The following is a 19,377-nucleotide window of genomic DNA, read 5'->3' on the forward strand; positions in this document are numbered from 1 at the left end:
AGTGAAGCTAGAAACTATTTAACTTGTTAACTTGTTTCCACTTGAAATATTTTGATCAATCATATAGAGGCATGGATATGTCTTAGTTGAGCATGTAGTTGATTTTCGTCTTGATATTCCAGTGAACATGCACAGTGAACTGTCTTCAAGTTGGTAATTATTGTTTTTGTTTTCATATACCACACTATTTTCATAATCCGTGTTAAATGCCAGGTCTGTTGTAGGTATAGATAAGAATAATAACAAAAAGGAATGGAAGAGCAGAGCCTACTTGCTGTGGACCAAAGCAATGGTGGACGACTCTGACGAAGACTTTATATAATATTCATTTTTGTTTCAAATCCGGTACGTCTGGGTTTTTACTTGATTCCAATACTTCAACAGATATTATTGCGAAATCTGAATTTTAGGTTGGTTCCCATTTTAGGTCACGATACTGCAGCGTATCTGAGACCCACAGATTTAGACGATGGGTCAGATGAAGATATCCCTCCAGGTTATCATGCTGCAGGTATGGTACTGCCATCTATAGGCCAGATGTAATACTAGTAGTGGAGAGAACAGTAGTGGTAGTGATGTTTGCAGAGCTGGGCTTACTCTAGACAAAACAGCAAGAACAGCTCAAATCTGGTCCCTTAAAATTTACATACTGAGATAAATTCAGTGGGAAATGATGATGGTATTATTATCATAATTATTATTATTTAATTTAGTTGGAGAAAATCTTTGAGGCCATTGATTTAGATTTGTCATTCTTCTAGCTTGAGCCCAGCTTTGGTGGTTGGATTGGTTTTGGTGGATTGATTCTGGGTTATTGAACTCCTCATTGTAGAGATTGCTTTTGGTCTTCATGATTGCTGTATATATTATTATCTATGGAATTATTATGGCCAGCTAGGTAATCAGGGGATGTTCTTTATCACCTGTCTTGACTGTATACTGCAAGGTGATGGGTGATAACTGACTTAAATATGCCTTTGGTATTGGTGGTATTGGGTGTTTTATTTAAAAAAGAAAAAATTAATTTGATGATGAAAGTGACAAAACTTATAATTTTTTTTTTTATATTGGACAATATATAATAATATGATACCATCTTCAAATGATATTTATTTATTTATTTATTTATTTATTTATTTATTTATTTATTTATTTATTTATTTATTTATTTACAAAATCCAAATCAAAAAGAGGAATAGGCATATGCAAGTTTGGAACACGTGAACCACTTGGGTGGTAAAAAATCTGAGCTTGCACCAGTGTTTGTAATTATATTCTACAACATGTTGAAAGATGATCTCTGCCATCTCAGAGATGCTGTGAGCCGTTAGCAGAAGTGTAGATGTATTAGGTTACAGCAATTATAAGTGATGTGTGCCAACTAGGGATGTGATTGACTGTAATGGCGTGATGTTTGCTCTGTGATATTAACCACGACATAAGTACATTTGTGTAATGTGCCTGTTTAATGTCAGACTTCGTATGAAAAAATAATGTAAATGTGTGTGTGTGCGTGTGTGTGCATGTGCAGGTGTGAGAAAAGTTGTCTTTGAATGATGAACTATTTTGTCAATTCACGATGTTGATTGAAATCTTTATTATATGGGAACACTCCATGTTCATGTCTTGTTTTTGCAGTGGTTCGAAAATGAATGGGAGTTACAGCAGTTTCGTTTGAAACTTTGTTGAGACTGACTTCATGGAAGCATTTTTATTTCTCAAATTAAAATTCTGACTGTGTGAATTAAAATGATATGTTAAGACAAAGCATATTTGCTTTATATGAAGGTCATTGATTTTTCATTAGTAGTTAAAGTTTTTTGGGGGTCTACCTCTTTTCTGAAAACATGGTGGTATCTTGGGAACCTGTTGCAAGCTAGTGTGCAGTTTGCTTTAAGCGCTTCTATAGGCGGTTGTGTTACTGCCCTTGGTGATATGGATTTTTAGGCAGGGTGTGAAGCTTTTGATTTATTCAAATGGCCCTAGTATTTGGAAGGTAGCATTATTAACTAGGCATGTCCATTACTTTGAATGATTTATTTCATATTTTGTCCACAGTTGCACATTTAGCTGCTGCCAATCAATATTTGCGTCACTCCTGTTCGTTTCCAGGTAGTATAAAGACGTGTTTTATTTCCATTTTATTTTTGTTGTGCCCCCCCCCCCCCCTTCATTGCTTACTGTTGCTTCACTCTCAAAAAATTGATGAGCTGTGTCCATTGAAAGGTAAAGTTTCTTTTAGACAAAATTTTTTTAAGTTTACAAAAAAAAAAAAGATGTTGGTTCATTTTAATTGCAGAGGTGCATATAATTTATCCACATAAAAAGAGTGAAGTTTTGGTGTGAAAAAATGATTTGTTGTTATAGTTCAAAGACACTATAAACAGTGCATTGAATGAGACCTTAACTATTTGAAAGCCTCTGCTCCACCCTCCCTCTTTTTCATTGTCTCAGCTAAAAGAAAGGTTAAAAATATTTTAAGTCCCACTTTTTTGGTCAATACATAAAATGTGTATGTGGCTCTGCATGGAACATGGACCGTGACCTGTTTATGATCAGACTAACTTAAACCAGAAATATCAAACTTCCTCACCAACTACCAGGTCTGTTAGTATAGGTGGCGTTCACAACCAAAGTTGATCCATGGGCTAACACATCCGCAGTTCAAATATGGCCGACTCACTTGAAAGCTTACAACATAATCCCCGCAGTGAATCTATTCAGTGCCTTTTGTGAGATTATGCGGCATGCTTTCAAGTGGGTTGGCCCTATTTGATCTACGGATCTGTAAGTTTGCGGATCAACTTGATCTGAATGTACCCATAGACTTCTGAATGCTTGTTAGGCAGCATTCACATCAAGTTGAGCCATGGCTCTACAAAGCCACAACCTAAATATGGCAGAGGTACATGCAAGGAAAACTGCCTAATCTTTTAATAGTCTCTCAACCTCTCACACACCTCCCCATGCATCGTCCCTGCGGGGGTACAGTCATTAAATCTCGGCTCCATTAGAACGACACATGGGGAGGCATGTGAGAGGCGGAGAGACTATTAAAAGATTAGGTGGTTTTCCTTTCATGTACGTCCGCCATATTTAGGTCATGGCTTTGTAGAGCAATGGCTCAACTTGATGTGAATGCTGCCTTAAAGTGTTTGGGAGTTTAATTTTTTTTCCCCTCAGTTTAAGTTGGTCTGGTCCTGACAGTTGTGTGCTTCAGTACAAATGGATTTTTGCCTCTTCCTATGATATTCCAGCTTCAGCACATCTGAGTGTCTCTTTGGATCCATTTATAATGTTTCAGAAAATAAATACCAAACAATATTTAAGCTTGAAGTAATTATGTGGAAAGATGTGATGTACTTCTTAGGACCCTTTCCTTGAACCATGTGGTTTAAATAAAAAAAATCTATTTATTCATAACGTCAAACCTTTACTTTCTGTACTAATATTCACCTTTACTTTTACTGCATTCCTGAACTCTATTAGGCCAGTTGTCAAAAGGTAAACTTGATTTTTCACTTTTTTTGTTAAAATTTGTTTCAAATATTATATCTTGAAGTTAAGTCTAAATTGATTGAAGAAAGAGATGTATTTATTCAGAGAGAGCAGTGCGACAGCTGTGGAAGCCATTATTTGTAATCTTGTGTTCAAGTGCTGTGTTCTGTAGTATATATCTGCATGAAGATTTTTATAGTAACAGATCACGTATGACTTATATTAACAAGTGTGTTGGGTTAATGCTAGCATAATAACATATATCATGTTGAAAACAAACATTGCAGGCTATCATTATATATATATATATATATATATATATATATATATATATATATATATATATATATATATATACATATAATATTCTGGCAAAAGATAAATGAAAAATTTGCATTTTTACAAGTTTATTTAAAATTCATTTATCTATGCCCTTGTAGTTTTTTCTTGAAAACAATTTTTATTTGTGGTTGAAAACATGTTACCTATGGGCGAGATGCTAGCCTTAGCCTAGGTGTGCCATGACGTGTTTATATATATATTTACACATATATTACATATGAATCAGCTCACTAATGCCGGGTGTGGTTTTTTCTCCTGTATATATTTAGTGGTGACAGAGCTGGCTGCCAAAGAAGCCAAGCTTAGACAACAGGGTGCAAGGCCGGGTGAAATATACGCACTGCGCTGGCGTGCTAGGACTCGAATAGGTAGCAGCACGTGTTAAACCATGTGCATGTGTAAAAGTGACTGGTGGAACAATTGCTTTGGGTATATTGACCATAGCTTTATGCTTCAGTTCTCCTTTATAATACGGATCAGTTGGTGTAGATATATATTAACCCTGGGCTTATTTCATTTAATACATTATCTATAACAGTTAACCCTGGGTTTTTTCCTCTTTTTTCTTTCTTATAGAAGGTGAATGGTTCATAACATTGCTCCCTATTTAGGCTACGTGGTTCTAAACAGTACCCTGAATCTCCTGTTTTTGGGTAATTCCTCCCATACCTATAGCTAGGGCAACGGGTGTTTTACTATTATAATATTCCCCTTCCGTGTATTCTATCCATGAGTTCTCATGCAACCTGTGGTATTGCTACCTCTTCTTGTCTTTGCAAGTGGAGTGGGTTGTTGACAGTTACCGACATATGAACTGGTCTGGCAAGAATGTGCAGTTTTGACAATGATATTTTCAGACTTTTTGTCACAAGGGTCTTGTTCTTCTCAGCCCCTGTAATGATATATTTAAGTCTTCTTAAAAAATACTTGTTGCAGGAATCTATGAAAGAATCTTTTACAAAATCTAAATTCTAGACGTTTTTCTTTTCTCAAATCCCAGTTTCCAGTTAAAGCTTAAGGCAATTTCTTGCTTCATATTGTCTTGAACATTTCTCGTCCTGTGGTACAAGATTCACACAAAAAAGCATTTCTTGCAAAGATTTATTATTAAATACACAATACTTGAATTTTTGATTTGCATTTATTGCCAGAGCAGCCTTTAATAGCACAGGTGCTGTGGAAATAATATGTTGTAGATGATGTTGTAGTACATGTTTATGGCACTGTTTTGTTTGTTTGTTTGTTTGTTTGTTTTAACCACTGGTTTGGCAACTTGTTGTATTGGGTTGCACTGAGACTTTGGAGCATTTTACTTTGTGCATATTTTGTTTTGTGTTACTGCTTCATTTGTGTTTTTGACTTGAAGTCAGTTTTTGTCTTGCTTGTTGTATTATTTTGTTTTTGCATGTGCTGTATTGCCATGCCGTGTTTGTGTTTTTTTCCTCAGGCTAATATATTGACATGTTAAAGCTTTATCCTTAGCACAACTTTTTGTTCCAGATATTACAATATTGCATTTGTAGAACGGCAATACAAAACTTATTTTTTAAAATATATATATATATAGCTGAAAAATAGATATTTTAGTCATAGAAATACACATTAATTTACATAATTTTAATTGTGGAAAATATGGAACTTGGTGGCTTAATTGATATATGAATTGGATTAGCAGTTGTATCTTCAGAGTTTTTATCATTACCTGTATATTTTAAATATTGAATTACTCTGTGCCAACTTAAGCATAATGTTTTTCATCAGTAAACTAAACAAGGTGACAAATTATTAGCTGATAAGAAATGGAGGTGTCAAGAAACACAAATGGTCGCATTCTGGTTCCCCTGCAATAAACATATACAAGATACTACTGTCGCTAATTTAAAAAAGAGTTTTCATGTTTCACCAGTAGGATGGAATTTTTAATAATTCAGTTGCATTGCTCAGTAATATTCAAATGTCTCTCCCTTACTGTCTTTTCAGCTCACTTGCAAGCATTGTCACATGCATCGCTGAATGGTGAGCAACGTCGCATATCTAGGCAACACGCACATGCACAGGAGGACACGAGTTCCAGCTCGGACGTGTCCCCCACGGGACAGGTGGTGTTTGGGATTGAAGAAAGGTAACAGACCTTGGTTGGACTTTGTTGGAATTTGTTGGAATTTGTGGAGGGACCAATCAGAGTTTTTATAATTAAAAAGTTTAAAAAATTATTCTGCTTAAAATTACTTCGGGATTGAAAACAGTTTAAATATCTATGGAACATTTTGTTTTTAAAAAGGTTTTGAATGTTTGGAAATTAAGAAGAAACATGAAAAGCTACTTATTATGATGATTTAGATAATGGCTGTCAAATGTCATTTCTGACTTCTGAAATTTGTGTGATCTTTTTGTAAGTCAGACACATAAGCTATGTCTAGGTGCAGGTCCAGTGTTGGCGAAAGTATACAAATACATTTATGGTAACCCTGATAGCATAAGCTATACAGATTATTTTGTACGGACATTTCAAAGACTATAGTCAATTAATTGTCATGTTTGTTATCATTTGCAGCTGCCAAAATGATTTGTCTAGTGACAAGTCCAGTACCTCCTCCCAATTGTCCACATATAAACAGTCGAAAAGTCTTGACAGAGACACAATGAGCGTGAGCAGGAAACCCCTGGTGAACTCCTGCTCAGAAGGCTCATTAAGCACACTATCAGAAGCAACTACTGAGGGTAGAAAAAGACTGGGCACTTTTCCAAAGCATTCTATACAATCCTCGGTGCCTTCCACGGTGGCCGAGGAGCACTCTAGTCCAGAGGAAGGGTCCACGGAGCATTTGGACCATTCTGACAGGAAGGAAAAGAAGAAAAGGAAACTACTGCCTAATTTCTTGAAAAAGGACCACAGCGATAAGTGGAAGACATCCTAAACGAGTGGGTTGGTCATTGGTGCTGTTACATGTAGAATGGGTAGCTGTATTCACCCCAGTGATGGTAATGAAATTAGAAGATTTAAATCATTATAGCAATGTAACATGCAAAATTACTCTCTTTGGTGCCTCGGTTCATACCTTTATGTGGTTCTTTTTTATGGAGGTCATGACAAGGTGGATCAATATTGGTTGATTTATATCATACCAGGGTCTGGTCACTAAATATTAGCCTGAATTATTGAGGTATTTTTCATCATTTTTTATGTCCCTTGGTTTCCATAAACAGATTTCCCTTATGACCTAAATTTTAGCAACATATAAAATCTGGTTTGTGGTTTTATGGTTTAGGAGATGATCTCAGAAATATTGTAGATTGTATGTCAGGTGATTTCTTTGTACATTTAGAAAGTGTGTAGAAAATACCCAATCTGTTGGCTAAAGGGACCTGTCAGATTGCCTTAGACCACCAGGTCACATCTTACAGTGTAAAGACTAGTTACAGTTATTTGAATCAATGCGGTATGATTCTTGTTTCATCTTTTGTTATAATTGTTTTTGAGGGAGAGGTATGGATTCAGTTCACAAGTAACATTTTCAACACCTTTGTCTTCTCAGCTGTGTTGTAGTACTCTACCAACTAGCAAGTGGATAAACCTCATCAAATTACCTATGCAGTATAAATAATTGTTTTAAAAAGCCGTAGACAGACTATTGAGTGATCATCGATAGTGAAAAATATAGATGCATCTTTGGAGATGTAGCCCCATATTGATGAATGCAACCACTTTGACACATGTGACACTTAGAATTGGACTTGGGTTATTTGCACTAAATTTATTACTTTTTATAATATTGCTTTATAGTGAGGTTGCACTAGTATTGTTTTAACGACATTTCAGAATTAAATCTTAACAAATGATTTGATTACCTTTGAAACAAATATTTTTTGTTTTGTTTTATTATATATTCTATTTTCGGTTATTGTTATCATTCAGGCGTTGTTCTCCTTCAATCTGTTATATCTATAAAGTGTTCGACTTCACTGGTTGCTTTACAAGCACGTCTTTGGAAATGTTACCAGTGCACCTTCTAGTGTGGACTCTTTTTCACTCATAATCAGGGTAGAAATAGCAATGGGTTTTGATCACCTTTAAACTGTGCTATGTCAAATGATTTTCCTGGAACTTGATTATTTCCATACTTTGAGATTGTGATGTACATATCTAGTCTGTAAATTTGCAAACTGGTATCTCGTTAAACATCTTGTCATTTCATGTTCTACTATTTTGGTGAACTTGTTTTACACGTAACAGTTATTTAATTTTCTGTTATTTCACTGTGTTTACTGGCATTGGGTTTGTTGATTGTAACCCTCTCCCATGCACATCCAGTACAGTAACTTCAATTTCTTACCTACTCCTAATGTCAACGTTGCACCAATATTTTCAAACAATCAGAACAACAATTATAATGAAGTGCTCTCTGGTTGCTGTTATTTTTTGTAACATTCCTTGTATTTCTGTTGTATGTTCCCACTACTGATCAAGTCAGTATCTGTATATGTATATATTGTGGTTCTCAGATAGCCGTGGAGACAGAAGTTCACCAAGAGCCTGTTCAGAACCAAGTAGATCCGCAGACTTACGAAACTGGAAATCAAATGTGACACCACCAACTTGAAAGCAGGCTGAAATTTAATAGCCCTGCCCCTGCAGGAAGGCACATGTGGAAGGCATTGTCAAGCGCGCTCCATAATTAACCTGCTGATCAGTTAGTCCCCGGATCATCTTGGTTCTGAACAGGCCCCTACATCCAGGGCAGCTTGTCACATTGAATGGAAGTACTTTTACAACAGAGTAACAAATTATGTTTATGAAAAGCCGTTCACAGTGCACCGAAGAATGCTATTTCTGAAAATTGAAACATTTTTATCCTCTGCCGTGTCTCTGATACAGAATGTAGTACACACAGAAAATACGTGTGGCAAGGTGGTACATGTCACATATCTTTGAAAGCAAAGAACCAGCTGTGATATAATCTGTTTCCTTTGAACCAAGTGATGCAGTCCATTTTCACAATGCTCACCTGGGTGTGTGTGGATCATAAAATGAATTCAGAAAACTGTTATATTTGAAATAATCTTTGAGAAATGGAGTTATTATTTTCATTGTTATCTGCCTCCCTCGCTTTGTGCAGTATATTCTTGTTACATGTTGACATGTATTCTTATGTCAGAAAAAAACCCGTATGCACTGGCGTGGCGTCTTGAAATGTTTGTATAATATTTTTGTGCAATGTTTATTAAGTGCGTTCATTGTTAAACAATATGAAGTCCAGGGAACGTTTGTCGTTTTGTCAACCCGAGTTTTGTGACGTTGGCAATGTTAAATGACGTCACGCACTCAAGATGACGTTGGAACTTTTTATGCATAACAAATTGTACATATTGTTATGATAATAAATGTTCGGTTCATAACTGTCACGGTATAAAGCGGCGTGTCAGACACGTTTTCTTTTAGATGTGATGGAATCATTTGTAACACTAAAAACCCGTCAGTATAATTTTGTCTTTGTCAAGACTATTTCAATAGGATGGACATGTGAAGGTGTACATTATTCTAATTGTTAATCACATTGTGGTTTGTGTGCAGAGAGGGAGTCGCCAATTGTCACATGTAATTTAAATAACTTTTATTAAAAATCAATAATAAAGCCCAATCGTTATGTTTATTTGTTGCTGTATGTTGTGAAACCTAGAAAAGACTGCATATTGGACAATTACGTCATGTCAGTGTGTAGATATAGACATGAATACCTAACCGATTAGATTGTTGTTATGCTTTCTCCGCGTCACAGATGGTTTTGGCGACCAAAAGAGACAGTTTGTTACCAGTTCGTTCATTAGCAACACCGGCGGAGGGTCCCCGTCGCCGTGGAATGGTCCAACCTTCAACCCAGTCCACCTTTTTCTTTGGTGTCACGCAGTGGCCTCTATGCCAGATAATTACCTAGATTGTAATTATGTGCGTTTTCCCCTTGAAAAATAATTTAAATAATGTAGTAGGTGTAGTATTGGCATGTAACCTATCCAGTGTTTTACGTCGCCATGCACCTGATTACATGCCAGGTATGGTATTAATCAGAGATAACGGCTCACGGACCAATATCACAGGGAGAAACTATTTCTATATTTGAAGTTAATAAAGTACTACGGTCAAAGTTGTTGAAGAAATCGTATAGATATGACAGGACGTAAATATATCATAAGTGACAAGTGACTTACTCCGTTTTCCCAGTTTGACATATCGTTGAGGAGGTCGCCTTTCTGCGACACCTAGGAGCACGATTCTGAGAATGAAATCGACCAAAGAAATCGGTGTCTTCATTGCTATTGTGTTCTTGGGTGCACTCCCAGCCTGTTTTTGTGGTGAGTTAAATGTCAAACAGAAGCAAGATCCAGCTTTTGATATTTATATATATATTTTGGCGTTTTAAACAAATAGACTTAAGTATTCAAAGCGGAAATTATTGAAAAGACATAGCGTCTTAACATAATTAAGTATTCTTACTCGCTATCCCTTTCTAACAAGATTTGGAATTAATTCAATTTTCTTCAAAAGCGTTTCTTACCTGAAATCTGTTGAATATTTTACAGGCTGTGGAACCAAGTTGGATGTGGCATTTTTGGTGGACGAGTCAGGTAGTGTTGGACGTTTCGATTTTGAAAATGTTAAAGCGTTTATGCTAGACGTAGTCAATTCATCATTCGACGTAGGACCAAACAAAACGCGTGTTGCACTAATAACTTTCTCCAGCGGGTACAGAGTGAAATTTAGGTTGAACGAACTTGACACGAAAGAGGCAGTTCTTGCAAAAATTAAGGATGTTGATTACTTAGGCGGGTCCACGGAAACTTACGTAGCCATTAGAATAGCGCACCAGGCTTACCTCAATGCGCGCAAACCTCTAGGAGCAAGAGCAGACGCAAACCAGATCGCTATAATCATTACAGATGGCGCCTCCAATAACGCTGCTTTAACAAAGAACGAAGCGGACTTGGCAAAACAACAAGGCATTGAAATGTATGCCGTCGCAATTGGTACCAAAATCAGTCACCGAGAGCTAAGCACCATGGCAAGTGCACCGATAGACAAACACGTTTTTGTTGCTGACGACTTTCAAAAGCTAGGAGAGTTAAGCGGTTCGTTTTCGGATGTGGGATGCACAGATTTAGGGCCTACAAAGGGAAGCATGTCTACTGTCGTGGTTACTATTAGAAGCGAGACAAAGCCAAGCTTTACAATGCCCACAAGCGTACCTTTTGCCACACCATCAGCGACACCTTTGAGGGTGTCTCTCACACGAGAACGCCAAACCTCATACAGCACCACAACCACATCGCTAGATCTGCAACGTCAATCAACTGCAGGCAATGGCACCTCAACGCCCACGCCATTGGCATCTGACGGAACGGTTACGGCTGCACCCAACGCAACTCGGTTAAGCACCAAATCAGCGGGTTACGACAAAGTCGAAGATGGGCAAGACAACTTTGAAGGATCAATTGACCGAGACAAATTAGACCAAGCAGTTGGGGCCGGTGTGCAGAAATTTCTTTCGATGTCAAACCCTGTAGTTCAGATCATGGTTGGCGCCGGGACAGCGTTCCTTGCTGCAGTGGGGGTTCTTGCCTGTTGCCTACTAATTTTCTTCTTAAAGAAGCGCCGCCCTAGGGTCACTCCAGAGGATGATGATGAAGATGAAAACGAAGACACGAAGTCTAAACCGTCACCGAAAGCAGCATGGGCTTCATTTTAAAGTAAAATGGAAATTTTCAGATAAAACAATTGCGTGTATAGCGCTAAAGGATGCTGGCATTTCACTGCGAAATATTCTAGTGACTTGCTTATGCAGTAAAATATATTTTTATAGATTCAATAAGACTATAGGCACATTGACATTTTTGTATCTACTGTTTTTTTTTCTTTTAGATGTTAGAAATGAAACCATCTCAAGTGTGAAATGTGCATATCTTAGCGTCAACATTGGAATATGTACTTTCCGACCCTTTCTTTTCTTCGAACTTTTTCCTTATCATGACGATTTGATTTTCCTTAGAGTCTTGCTTGTAACACGGTGAATTATTGCCATAGCATTCAATTTACATGAAGTTCACGATAGTTAAACAGCACAAGGAAAATGTAGAAAACGCTACTTTGTATCCTCATTTCGACTCCTAATCATAACATCTCGTAACTTTTCTAAACCACTGCTACCGCCATTCTATATGTAAAACATAAATAAATAAAGCTTATTTCTTAAAAGAGATCAACACTGTGATTATGGTGAATCTTCATATGTAAATAATGAAACGAATAGTCGAATCACGTGTTAAACCCAACTCAAACGGTTTCACCGATGTCAAAATAATAAACCTTCCATCCCGAGAGGTGGCACAGCAATACCATGCCTGTATCACCTTGTTGAAATAACTTAATCGTTTTGTCAATGATAGAACTGCCTAGGGGACCTTAGTAAAGACACGTAGCTGCGGTACATTATCTCAAGTATGCAAATAGTACTACCAGGCATCCTTTTTTGTTATTGAAAATCTAATTCCAGATACAATGGACATTTGCTTGCTATGAGTCTTGACCGACTGCAATATTCCGTTGCCGTTAGGTAACAGGCCTACCCAACTACCAGACTCGGCACCTAAGGATCCTGAATTAACTGGTATATCGGGCCACACTACCCGTTTTCAAGGTGTGTGTCAAATCGCATTTCGGAGTATCATACCCCAGAATAAATTTTGTAGCACGACTGCGGGCTCATCCACGCTCGGCTGAACAACCTTAAACTGTACTCTTACTTTAGAGTACTCTATTTTATTGTCTCTTTGGGGATATATGGGGACTTAACGACATTCGGTTTGAATGTTTTAACCACTTTTGATAGGGCTTTTTTGCATTGTATTAGATTAATGTGGCAGTCTAAGGTTCATCTAGGTGGCTTTCAAAATTATGAACCCGGTTTTAAAATCATATAGCGATTTTACGACAATCGTTTACTATCCAATCAAGGTGACAGCCGAGCATGTCAGGGCTCATCCTGTCGGTGTTCTGGCTGATACTCCGAAATGCGATCTGACACACACCTTGAAAACGGGTAGTGTGGTCCGATATACCGGTTAATTCAGGATCCTTAGGTGCCGAGTCTGGTAGTTGGGTAGGCCTGGGTAAGATAATGAATAAGCAAACGTATTGAAGAAAATGAGGTTTTTGACAACCAGTTTCTGGACGCCCAGGCCCTGTAATAAAAAAAGAAGCCCTTTGATATTAAGTACGACCTTGGCATCATTGCCACCCATGTGCTAATGGTGCCACTATGGAACAATATGTCTGTTGTTACACCCACTGTTTACTTTTTGACAACCTTTAAACCTTATGTATGTAATATTGGTTAACGACCATTAGAGTTATCTATGAGATAGATATATAAATGTATGGTCGGCTTAATGCTATGGTCACGACTTTGCCAACTAAATGTTTCTCTCGCGCGGAGGAGATATACGTACAAATAAATAAATATAAGCTTTAGCAGCCCTGTGAATTACTAATAAAATGATAATTATTATTTGAAATAATATGGAAAATACATGTATTTAGGCCTATGTACTGCATTACACATATTGAATACCCTTTATACACTTCGCTACTTTAGAAAACATACAAACCTTTTACCTTAGTTGATAGCAATCTGACGAAACAAAGAGCAAAATTAAAACGGGGAACTCATTATTTCAGATTTCTCCATAGGCAAAATCATATAAAAATGAGCAACAGTAGGCATTTTTCCTTCTTTGTATGGACGGGGAAGATGCACCAAACGATTTTGTACAATGGCGTATGTTTGATACACAGTTATAAAGCGGACTATAGCTAGTATGCTGCAAGTTAGATCAAGAAACACGAAGACAACGTATTGAGCAGCTAAATTTAATGTCACGAAGTTTTGAAATGCAGTTCGTAAGGATCATGCGTTATTTTAAAAGATTAATGGTAGTTTCGAATATGAGCATGATTTTAGGTTGAATTGTGCAAAACTTATAACGTCGAGTGAATGCACTTGAAAAAATTACGTACTGCAGCGCTGTAAGTTCCCTTGACTACACGTCCTAGGCTCATGATTGAAGCTAGGGAATTTAAATCCACCGTCAACCAAACATCACTGCACCTGAATGCTTCTTATATAATGCGTATCTAAACTGATTAATAATATCTATTGGTAAATATTATAGTCGATAACCCTGACTCAAGACCTTAATCGCTGTCTTGTGGAGTGGTTATCCCCCAACCGACACCTTGCCGTATAAATGGAGCACGACGAAGATTTGCGCAGATTCAGCAAGTTAGCGTCGCAAGATGAGGCCTACGTTAATCACTTTGGCATGTGTGGCTCTGCTGCAGGTAAAAATGCTCAAATACAAGTTCTTGAAGTTTTTTGCTTTGTATTTAGCTTAAAGATTTTATAAGAGGAAGGAGAGAGAGCAGTTTAAATCATCTTTTCATCGCGAAAGAAACTTTTAAAAGGGGACAAACTACATGAACTTTACAGAGAATTTTTAACATGCGCTTGTGAGAATATTCCGGGAGCGCAGGTGGGGGAAATGGGGGTGATTTAGGAAAAGAGTGTCATAAACTTTGAAGATTTAGACTCTCGGTCGTAAGCAATTTGAACTTTTTCGAAACAATGTATCTCATAATTTTGCTTGTTTTAGTTTTGTGCAGCTGCCCCGGCGGATGAGCCTGAGGTTAGCAAAGGTATGTAAGTAATGGAAAAGTATTCACACGTAGGCTTCACACGCACACACACACACACACACACACACACACAGAGAGAGAGAGAGAGAGAGAAAGAGAGAGAGAGAGAGAGAGATAATAAAATACTTCCCTTATTGAGGAATAGAATCAGACTTAAGTGATTTGCAATCGTTATTGAGCACAAAAGGTTGAGGTGGCTACTGAGTAATAGTTCTAACAGTTTTTTTTAAATTAGAAAATAAAAATACTGTGTTGATTATTTCAGTAATGCCTGGCGGCTTAGGGTGCTTCACTGACGCTAAGAAATCGGAGGACAAAATATTTCAACGCGATACTAAATGGGAAGCTAACGATCTCACAGTAGAGAAGTAAGTACCAGTGCACAGACGTGCTGCATATTCCTTTGAAAAGAAATGTGAAGGTACTAGAGAACGTTAGATTTTGATGGGACCTGGAATGTAAAATTTCGAAAGGTTCAAAAAAGATATGAATCGTTTGAAATATAAAATCTCATATAAAAAACGTCTAAAGATGCTAAAATGAAGGTCACAGTGTAGCATCGAAAATGATAGCTTATCTGCTATAAATAAACAAGCTTGTGGTGCTAACTAAAAATACCCCGAGGCGATAATGGCCTCGGCTTAAAAAATGATTAAAATTACGACCTTTAGACCTGTTTAGTCAGAGACAAAGATGCACAAATCTGAAGACATCATCATCCACGACATGACATAAAATATCCTTAGATGTGATTCTTGTTGTATCTGTCGAGAATATCTGGTATGGCAAGCACAATCACACGCAATGCGGTAACACTGACGCAATCAATTTAAAGCAGTCGCAACTAACGCAATGTGGAGAAGTAGCTAATTCGCAATTTGGAATACTAGTCTTCTCTTCAAATTTAAATTCAGTTCTCCCTCAAGGCGGATAGAAATCCAAGACATGGACCCCGACCAGAGCTAGTGCCGTACGCATAAGTTCCCACTGTAAAAGTGTTCCTCATGCTACAAACACGCGGTCTGCAATTACACCGCCTTCATGCGGTGTGAAGTGTGATGGTGTGTTATAACTGGTTGTTTTATAATACACTATATGCGTTTTAAACTAAGTTGTTGTTGTTGTTTTTTTTTTTTTTTTTTTTTTTTTTTTTTTTTTTTTTTTTTTCAAAAATTCCTTCATGGCTACATCCCCTTCCGAATGCAGCCGTCCAAAAGGCTGACAACCCCTGCTAAAAAGTGGTTAGAGTCGATATGTCCTAGTGAAACGCCAGGCATGGTCTAAACAGTCTTAATAAATCATAATTCATTTACAACTAAGTTCTTGAATCAGAAATGTGCAAAACTTTAACTAGAAGCTTTTTCGAGGAAAATTAGATTGTTTTATCTATGGATTACGAATTTTTGAACCTCTAGATGGTGAGTGCTCGTTAAGGAGATAGGCCCTACCATAAGGGGGGGGGGGGTGTCCATCTGGTATGTCCCAGTCAGGATCGCATGAACAACTGTCGACTCCACTGGCTATCACATCAGCCAACCAATTGGTCAGAGATAATGTAAAAACAACGAGAAACAATTACAAATATTTCATATAAGAAGAGCATGACTTCGGTCTCACTTAATATTATTGGTTTATTTAATCTCAGATGCCTTGCGTACTGCCAGGCTCTAAAGATGGAGCTAGCAGGGCTTCACGACGAGGACGAGTGCTGGTGTGGTATGAAGTCAGAGAAGATGGCCACCGTTCTGCAAGCAAGTGACAGGTGCAGGGCCAAGTGCGAGGGCAACGGCGAACAGATATGTGGCGGTGAAAGCAAGAGGGTGTTCTCTGTGTACGATGGTAACTATACACAGTCTCATATACTCTGTGCAATATTTATTAACATAATGGACAGACCCCCACCTTCAACGGTGCATGGTCTCAAGAGAAGAGACGCCCACTTCACTCACGCTTTTTAAAAGAGTTTGTCAGTATTTAGATATCTTCTTTGTTCCCATATATCATCCCCACTGATAATGTCGTTTTTTATTATTTTTCAGTTGCGGTGAGCGCACTTAGCGCAAAACTTCCAAGTAAGTTGAGACTCTTAGGCATATGACAAATTCTACTCTGTGTGGTATCAGTAGAAATTAAATAATCTATCTGAGGCATTGTGGTATCAATAGATGTTTGAGTTAATCAGTAAATACATGCGTCGGTAAATATACATTTTTTACGCCTGTGATATACACGTAGCTGCACAGACGAGCAGTCAATACGACGGTCAGACGGGCAAAGCAACAAACAGACAGGCTTGCGACTACAAACAACAAGTGTATCTCTAGCGCTTCTATATCTGAAATACCACTGTGAAATATTTCTGTACATGTGTCATTCCCAGCCATCACCTGTGCCGACATCAGCAGCTTCGGATTCACGGGGAAGACCAGCGTCAACCAGGAGATGAAGGGCTTCTTCTTCCAGGGAGACAGTGTTAAGTACTACTGCTCCGATGGAACCACCAGGGTTGGGGTTTACAAAGCCAAGTGTAAACTCGGCGAGGACGGCAATGTGGCCTGGAGTGCACCAGCTCCAAAGTGTGAAGGTATAGAGAGATTGTGTGTGTGTGTGTGTGTGTGTGTGTGTGAGAGAGAGAGAGAGAGAGAGATCATAATGTACATTTAGATGTTCTGTTTTATTCATCTATGTTTCTTCTTGCCTGTCTAAAATCAAGGTCACACCCCTCATTGTGTTGGACCTTGACTTATAGTTAAAACACGTAGAACTGTTTGGTGAAACGACGTTCAAAAGTGGCAGATACGTGCGTATTTGATGTTGCTTGAACATTTTGATAGCTTTTGCTCTTTTTTTCAGACATCAGCGGATACGTGGGTTGTTTCGCCGAGGAAGATGTCGCCGCGTCCTTGAAATCTGACAAATTAGAAAAGGAATCCATGACGGTGGAATTTTGCCTCAAGTTTTGTGATCAGAAGGGACATGGACTGGCTGGTAAGAAATCCGATACACAATGAGGCTAGATAATTGTTTGTTTGTTTGTTTGTTTGTTTTGTTTTGTGAGTAGGACAAAACACGCGTCCCTGAAAATTTAATTATAGCATTAAAGTTGCAATGGTCGTGACACACAAATCATCGTCGTAGTTATGGTATCTTTTTTGTTGCTATAGTAAGGGATGCACATACCCCCCCCCCTCCCCCTTATGGCAACTTTTCTCTAGTTCTGTATTTCTTTGGGGAAAGATCCAGGCGAAAATGCCTGGTACACACAGTAAAGTTTCACTTCGAAAATTAAAAGCCTTACTAGTGTGCGAAGGTTTTCAACTAACCAACTTCTAAACGCACTGCTTTCATTCTAAGACACACGTGGCCTATCTGTATATACATGATACAATGATGAGCTAAGATATATGTATCGGGCATAGGTGTACGGTGTCTCTTATCATTTTCTCAGGTCTGAAGGACGGTAATGAGTGTTACTGTGGCAACGAGCTGATAAAGTCAACTCTGCGCCCTGGCAAATGCTCCGACACCTGTTCTGGCAACCGGAACCAAATCTGTGGCGACGATGACGAGTTTTCTCTATATACAGGTAAAAAAAATGATAAATTAAACTTAATGACATTCCACTGTTTTGAAAGATGCTGATCACAATTTTCTATGATAACTAGGGTACTGTTGATTAAGTCACTGTATCAACCAACGTTTTACCATATGATTTGAATCAATATTTGAATAAAAGCATGTTTTCTATGCGTGTGGAAGAACAGTGATTGAGTATGCGTTACGTGTGAGATACTTGTACATACCGAGAGAAAGTACTTGCATTTCACCGAAAAACATCCTTTTAACCGAATCAAACGCATTTCGCCACGGACACATAACATCTCTAAGTAAGTGTTTCAGATACCATTGTGATGAAACGGGTATGAATTGGAGATCGTTAAAACCTGTCAGATAGCAGAGTAGTCGAAAATATTTCCTCAATAAGTTATATATTTTATGTTTCATTTTAGTCGGAGACAGCGGATCTGGTGGTTCCGGCGACTCCAAAATCCCAGAGGTTCCTCCAGTGATCATTGGCTAAAAGGCACAAACAGATGGGAGAGAGAGAGAGACCTAACAATAACTACAGCACTTGCGAAACTGACATAGAACTTCATAGGACCAAAATTACAGGAACATTCTACGTTTTTTATAATTATTCTGAAGTAAATAATAAAGAAACAAATGCAAAGAATGAGGAGTTGTATCTTATAGTATAAATAATTTACATATGATGGATAATAATGCAATTTTGACTGATAACTAAAGGGAAATATATTCTTTCTGTATTCTGATATCTTTTTTAAACGTGTCTTGTTAGGTGAGAAAGCATAAAATCTCCAAAGGGCCAATGAATACCATGTAAAATATCCAAAAAGACTTGTGGACAAATATCTAAAATCATGGCAAACTTGAAAACGTTCTAATTTTTGGGGAGGGGCGCAAAGATATCCTTTTCGGTTTCGCAATTTCCTCCTGGCGCGGAACAGCTTTGAAAATAATGACTACATCGATGTAAAGTTATTCAAATTAATTTTGATACAGCTAGATGTTTCAGTGGGTATTCTTACAAAGAGTCTTCTACTAGAACATATGCGTTTTATTAACCACCTCACGTTCATAAAACTTAGCTAAGCAAAATAAATGCACGTAAATTGTATATTACATATATGAAGCTGGAAAACGGATGTGAAATACGCCTCCATTAGCGTGGCGACAAAAGGTGTGCATTAACGGCTACAGGTCTACGGATT

General features: G+C 37.8%; 3 protein-coding genes across 12 annotated transcripts in view; all 3 read left to right on the forward strand.

The window, feature by feature from the left end:
- The window catches only part of LOC106156136 (stromal interaction molecule 1), a 29,630-nt gene extending 20,151 nt beyond the window's left edge, over positions 1-9,479 (forward strand). For 2 of the 10 annotated variants that reach the window (XM_013531244.2, XM_087009152.1), the window contains exons 11-16: positions 428-511; positions 2,059-2,112; positions 3,490-3,504; positions 4,110-4,208; positions 5,821-5,962; positions 6,395-9,479. In XM_013531244.2, the coding sequence (XP_013386698.2) occupies positions 428-511; positions 2,059-2,112; positions 3,490-3,504; positions 4,110-4,208; positions 5,821-5,962; positions 6,395-6,758 (758 nt within the window). In that variant the 3' untranslated portion in view covers positions 6,759-9,479. Of the gene's footprint in view, positions 1-427; positions 512-2,058; positions 2,113-3,489; positions 3,505-4,109; positions 4,270-5,820; positions 5,963-6,394 lie in introns of those variants that run through there. The other 8 variants (XM_087009151.1, XM_087009147.1, XM_087009149.1 and 5 more) reach the window with 8 other exon arrangements.
- Positions 9,480-10,115: 636 nt separating this feature from the next.
- Positions 10,116-12,075, forward strand: LOC147763123 (collagen alpha-1(XII) chain-like). Its single transcript, XM_087008753.1, has 2 exons — positions 10,116-10,188; positions 10,417-12,075. Exons 1-2 carry the CDS (start codon positions 10,116-10,118, stop codon positions 11,577-11,579), a joined length of 1,236 nt encoding a protein of 411 aa, XP_086864879.1. The 3' UTR covers positions 11,580-12,075.
- A 2,006-nt stretch (positions 12,076-14,081) lies between these two features.
- LOC106171475 (uncharacterized) lies at positions 14,082-18,818 on the forward strand. The gene is made up of 9 exons (XM_087009161.1): positions 14,082-14,230; positions 14,542-14,584; positions 14,850-14,952; positions 16,230-16,423; positions 16,624-16,656; positions 16,965-17,168; positions 17,438-17,572; positions 18,033-18,170; positions 18,595-18,818. The coding sequence occupies exons 1-9, from the start codon at positions 14,186-14,188 to the stop codon at positions 18,663-18,665; spliced, it is 966 nt and encodes a 321-aa protein (XP_086865287.1). The 5' UTR covers positions 14,082-14,185; the 3' UTR covers positions 18,666-18,818.
- Positions 18,819-19,377: the final 559 nt, after the last annotated feature.

Source organism: Lingula anatina, chromosome 3, assembly GCF_051362555.1.
Source record: "Lingula anatina isolate TDL-2025a chromosome 3, LinAna3.0, whole genome shotgun sequence".
NCBI lineage: Eukaryota > Metazoa > Brachiopoda > Lingulata > Lingulida > Lingulidae > Lingula > Lingula anatina.

Bases quoted from the DNA above. Each gene is read 5' to 3' on its own strand.
- LOC147763123 (XM_087008753.1), top strand. From the start codon at position 10,116: ATGAAATCGACCAAAGAAATCGGTGTCTTCATTGCTATTGTGTTCTTG. The intron at 10,189-10,416 runs GTGAGTTAAATG...AATATTTTACAG, and splicing joins ACTCCCAGCCTGTTTTTGTG to GCTGTGGAACCAAGTTGGAT.
- LOC106171475 (XM_087009161.1), top strand. From the start codon at position 14,186: ATGAGGCCTACGTTAATCACTTTGGCATGTGTGGCTCTGCTGCAG. The intron at 16,424-16,623 runs GTAACTATACAC...ATTATTTTTCAG, and splicing joins GGTGTTCTCTGTGTACGATG to TTGCGGTGAGCGCACTTAGC. The intron at 17,573-18,032 runs GTAAGAAATCCG...TCATTTTCTCAG, and splicing joins GAAGGGACATGGACTGGCTG to GTCTGAAGGACGGTAATGAG.